Source organism: Hakea prostrata, unplaced genomic scaffold (genome assembly GCF_041222555.1).
Source record: "Hakea prostrata isolate BN-2017 unplaced genomic scaffold, UWA_Hpros_2 contig_165, whole genome shotgun sequence".
Taxonomy (NCBI): Eukaryota; Viridiplantae; Streptophyta; class Magnoliopsida; order Proteales; family Proteaceae; genus Hakea; species Hakea prostrata.
Genome location: NW_028291284.1, coordinates 1 through 5,380, shown reverse-complemented (window position 1 = coordinate 5,380; position 5,380 = coordinate 1). Strand labels below are relative to the sequence as shown.

Here is a 5,380-nt window from a genome sequence, read left to right as displayed (position 1 = left end):
GAGGTTTGAGGCTGCCTAGAAGACTCGACAATCTTGGAAGATCCAGACTCGAGAAGGACAGGAGAAGTTTCGGTTTTTCTTTCAAAACCTTTTTGAGAAACTTCAGCGAACTCCTGCCAGAGGACGGTTAGGGTTTTGTTATCACTATCCGATTGTTCGGGAGCAGGAGAAGCAAAAGCATCACTGCTATCACCAACATGGGGTACTAAAGAAGCCCTATCTTCCGCCATTACTCGTTACATGAAAACTACAAAAAGAAAAGACCAAGAAACTTACCGATTCGGTGGGATGGAAGCTTGAGAGCGGGGAAGGCGCGAAGGCGACGACAAAGGTTCAAATTCCAGACAGGAAGAATGAAACCTACGAAGACAACGAACCGCTTTTAAAACTCCCGCACGAGTGTTCGGGAATCTGAACGATCGAGATTGATTCAAAATCAACGATCAAGATTGAAAGACGTTTTGAAAGTTTGAACTCACGAATCCGAAATAGGCGTTCGGAAACCGTCGCTTGGATGACGTGAGCCACGACAGATCAACTGCAACAAAGACATGTGGCCTTACACTCACAACGCTCGAGGAAAAGTGACCACCGCATTAAATGTGATATGACATTTAATGAAGCACGCAGAGATCATCACCTGACGACGAACCCAGTTAAAAACCAAGCCCTCGGGATCGACCGAACGCTTGGTCTGGGGGGCTCGTGATATGGAGAGTTTATGATCTGACCGGGTTCATACCTGGTCCGACCCTCGACCCCGGTCGAGACGGAGAAAACCGAATCGCTCCCGAGCAAACCGGAGCCGGAAGATGGCTTGCTGAAGAAGAAAGATTATTCTGCTGCAAGCGTGCCCTAATCTTACTTATGGATTAGGGTAATCACCACGATGACAACGAGACTCAAACTGACGGCTGCGGATAATCATCATCAAAGGGATAACTATCACATAACCTAACGGTTATCTCAGGAGTCCTCTACTAGCCCAAACTAGTAGAAGTCTATCGCTCAACGGATCTTATTGACAAGATCCAACGACTACCCGAAGAAGGCTCGAGTGCATCCAACGAAGGAGATTCGAAGGTACACTCTATATAAACCTCACTACCATACAAGGTGAGGGACGGATCAATCGATCAAAAAGAATACTATCTGAGACTCAGGTTCAGATACATACTGATAGATCCAAACTATCAGCGTCCCGCTATCTAGATCACCTTTCCCGTTTCTTCATTCATTAGCTCTGTGCTTCTAGCAGAGCCGTTTGTGATTAAGTTCATCAACTGACTTAGCCTTCGGAGGTGGACTCCCAACCCCAGCGGTCGGGCCACATCTGACGCTTTCGTTTTGCAGGACATCACGTGGAGATCCAAGGGCTGAGCAGATTTTGGACGCATCAGTTACTCAAGTGAGTTAGAGGGCAATTTGGTCTTTAGACAAAAATAATTACATTTTAAACAATTTACAACCCACATTTAATGGTCGAAAGGCTTAACCGTTAAGAAGGATAACTTGAAAGATTGAGATATACTTAGAAGGCACAATGAAATATTTAATATACAAACGGGGCAATCAAGAATATAGCCCCTACTTAAGGGGCCCCATGAAAAAAAAATCATTTTTCAAATTATAAAATTGGGTCAGTAATATGGAAAAGTCAGGCGTTCTACCACAATTCAAGGGGGCGCGAAGTAAAAAAGCTCATGGAAGAAACGAGAATTCAAATCCCATTTAACACGTCAAAAAGGACGAGTAGCCACGATTTCTTGTCATTTTCGACTTGGTACTTCAAATTTATGAAAATTTAGACTGAAACGCTCTTCAAAGTCAAATCCAAGTTTTCAATCATGATTCTAATGATGCATTTGGTGAATTGAGAACCTCAAGCTTGAAGAAGAGTTCAATGGAGAAGGCAAGAGAGGTTTTGAGATTGACGAAGGAAGAATCGAAGGCCGTATCGCAGTTAACATTTAGCCCTCGACAGGCTGGTTCCGCTCCAAGCTTCTACGAGACCTTCGCCCTCAGGGGCATCACCGTCGATCGAATCGAGCCTGGCTTCGTTGTTTGCACCTTCAAGGTTCCCCCACGCCTCACTGTAAGCAAACCCTCTACCTTACCTCTCCAAGACCACTTCTTCACTTTTGAGAGTATTTGAATCCAAATGGGCTTTAAAGGGGAAAAAATTAAATGGCCATTAATTTCCATCTCTTCCTTTTCTGAAAATGAGCGAAAGATGTAAGCTTGAATTAGGGTTTTGTTTGAATTGCCTTTGACTAGTGCTGTAAATCAAACAGGATGGAAGTGGAAACTTGTCCCGAGGTGCTATTGTTAACTTAGTTGATGAGATTGGGGGAGCATCGATCCTAATGGATGATCCTCCAGTTAAAGTATCAGTGGACATGTCAATTGCATTCTTTTCAGCTGCCAGGGCTAATGTAAGTTTGCTTCTCCTTGTTTCAGTTGGCATTTATAATTTTCGGTTACTTGCAATTTCCATCCTCTGTTTAGTACTGTATGGGGAGATCATATTCTCAGCAGCACATTGTGCAAGGATACCACTGGCCTTCCAACTGCATGAGAGGCTGGAAAGCTAGCTTCATCTTTCTTGATGGTCTTGATTCTGATTCAAGTGGTCCTTTGCTAGCTAACCTTGAGAAAGGTTAGGTAGTTGATCAATATATCAGAAGCTACAGAGCTGATGGAACAGATTAACTCAAACCCTTTAACAAAACTCATGCCCACACACTAAATCAATTCCCACCATGGAGATCACAGGCTCAGTCACGCTTAATGAAAAATGGGGTGAAGTTAATGATAACAGAGTAATGGAATATGGGTCTACTTCTAACATTGCTTGAGATGTCGATGTTTCAATCTAAGAAGTGTAGCAACAGAGGGATTGCCATTCCACCTATACTTGTGAAATTCTCCTACAGTGCTAGCTAGCTCTTTCCAATCTTTGAGAGTTGAAGAGAGATTTAGTCCTGTACTTGCAGTTTGTTGTTGTCATATGTAATTTTCTCTGTTTCTTTCTGTATGTTTTCTTTGGTTTACATTTCTTCACAGTAGCAGCTCATTCAAAAACAGCAACAAACAAACCTTGCCCCAAGGAACCTTCCAATCAGCTCACTATTTGTCTTGATTTTGAAATCATTCGAAAAAAAAAGAAAAGGGAATGCAAATCAAACATCAAGTTTGATAAGGGGCAAAAGTGTTCAGTTACATGTTTCCCAATTATGTTAATCCTTACACAGTTGCACTACTTTTGATCTTTTTTGCGCTCACATGCCTAGACTAACATTACATTTTAGTTTTCTGGATGAAAACTAACCTTGCATTCTCTTTATTCTTCATTTTAATCTCGAATGTTTTTGGTTGGCAAAACTCTTGCAGGACGTATTAGAGGTTACTTCTAAGGCTTTGGGGCGTAAGGGAGGATACTTTGGAACAATTGTTCAACTGAAAAACAAAACAACAGGAGAACTTGTTGCTGAAGGTCGGCATTCATTATACGGTAAAGCTAAAAGCAAAATCTGATGCCACTTAGTATGACCATCTATTCCTGCAGGAGTAACACTTCTTCCAGGTCCCAATTTCGTACATCAAGCACTGAAATTTCTGTCTTCGTACACTATAGTTCAATGAAATAAAAGTTTATTTACAGTGGAGAAGAAACTTGAATCCATTTTTTTCCTTTGGATACCAAAGCACTTATTTGAACCCAAGTCTGAGGAATGAATAGAAAACGTCTTTGCTTCTAGTAACTGCTGTTTTTTCTTTTGCTTTTTCTCCTCATTGCTCTTAATTTAATCCAACTTATCTGAATTTCATGGAATCCAGGGTGTTCAACGGAGAAATTTTTTTCGGTGATTATGCTGTAAACAAATTTGTATTATATGTTTACAAGTTTCAATTCTATAAATTGAATACTAAATAACTGAATTTACAAACATTCATTTACCATGTAATATATGTCAGTCATATTACTGAGTCTTACATATCTTGCCATCAGTGTGTACAGAAGGCAATAAGCATCCATGGGGGTACCTTTTATTGAACGCATTGGCAAATAACACATCCTGGTTTAAACTTTTCGTCGTTTTTTCAAGTGTTAGCTGGTGATGTGGGGGGAAAGAAGAGGCTCTTTCCATGTTGAAGAACATTTTTCTTATAGCTTTCATGTTCAGTTCACCCTGATTAATGGTAAGTAGTATAAATTCACTGCAAGACTCCCCAGGTCAAGCATAAACTCAAGTACTTTTGTTTTAGAGGAATTAAATCTTCATCACCTGGTTTGACGTGGAATCAGACCAATTACTAGCTGCAGGACTTGGATTCACAATCGATACTAACCCTAAATTACCAATAATGCCAGTTTAGGGAACAATGCTAGAGGAAAAAAGTGATGGCTTCAATTGCATAAAATCTCTGCACTTACATCTTTCAATGGTTTGGATGATGGGATAGATTCTCTAGATTTAGTCTTTCAAGCATTGTGATGGGTTAAGCTTTTGATGTGGCAAACCATCTTCAGAAGCTGATGCCCCCAGGCTGTTATGTTCAAAGGGAAAATGAAAAACAAGGAACTTACAGTACTGACCAACAATGTTCCATTGGAGCTTGATTCCATTTTCCCGATTAGGAGCCTGATGAGAAAGAGATTGCAAACGTACCTGCCAGATCAAACTAAATTTGCTGGTGTACTGAACTTCCTCTACTATCTGAAGAAGAGTTATACTGCTTTATCATGAATTTCACTTTTGTGGCAAGCAAGGCCAAGCAATTCCTCCTTTATCTAAAGATCAGAGTTTCCAGCTTGGAAAGTCATTGAAGTGCACTTTGGGTTGCAGAGTTTTAGGTAAGCATGGTATGTGAAATGCCATCTATTGGTTCACAAGATTCTTTGTCAAAGAACAACTAAAAAGCAAGGTTTAAAGTATCTCACGATACGATAATATACTAGCCGATACGTATCCATATTTGACACAACCGATACGATATATCTTGATATGTCTCTCTATTAAATTGCACTAAAATTATTGACCAATACAATACAATAATCGATACAGGACATTATGTCTCTTAAAATCACCTAACCAATACGATACTTAATACCGATACTCGATATTGATATTTTAAACCTTGCTAAAAAGAACGATCCCAATGCCAAAGGTTTTTGCACAAACAAAGTTCGGGGATGGGGGCACAAAGAAATTAAGAATAGATCGAAAACAAATCAAAACAATGTGCAATGTTCATGGGCGACAATGAACTTTCACCATGTACAAAAGAAGACTACAATGGAGAACTCTCAACAATTGCTAGAACAATGGTACAAAATTTTCACCCAAACCCTAAGGCAAAAATCCCCAAATCTAAT

The 5,380-nt window shown here is 40.1% G+C and overlaps 1 protein-coding gene across 1 annotated transcript; it reads left to right on the top strand.

The window, feature by feature from the left end:
• The first annotated feature begins 1,744 nt into the window (after positions 1-1,744).
• LOC148998732 (uncharacterized) lies at positions 1,745-3,830 on the top strand. The gene is made up of 3 exons (XM_089141759.1): positions 1,745-2,095; positions 2,295-2,435; positions 3,394-3,830. The coding sequence occupies exons 1-3, from the start codon at positions 1,904-1,906 to the stop codon at positions 3,535-3,537; spliced, it is 477 nt and encodes a 158-aa protein (XP_088997885.1). The 5' UTR covers positions 1,745-1,903; the 3' UTR covers positions 3,538-3,830.
• Positions 3,831-5,380: the final 1,550 nt, after the last annotated feature.

Excerpts from the sequence above, each read along its gene's own strand:
- LOC148998732 (XM_089141759.1), top strand. The coding sequence starts at position 1,904 with ATGGAGAAGGCAAGAGAGGTTTTGAGATTGACGAAGGAAGAATCGAAG. Across the intron at positions 2,096-2,294 it reads AGGTTCCCCCACGCCTCACT|GATGGAAGTGGAAACTTGTC; the intron begins GTAAGCAAACCC and ends TAAATCAAACAG. Across the intron at positions 2,436-3,393 it reads TTTCAGCTGCCAGGGCTAAT|GACGTATTAGAGGTTACTTC; the intron begins GTAAGTTTGCTT and ends AAACTCTTGCAG.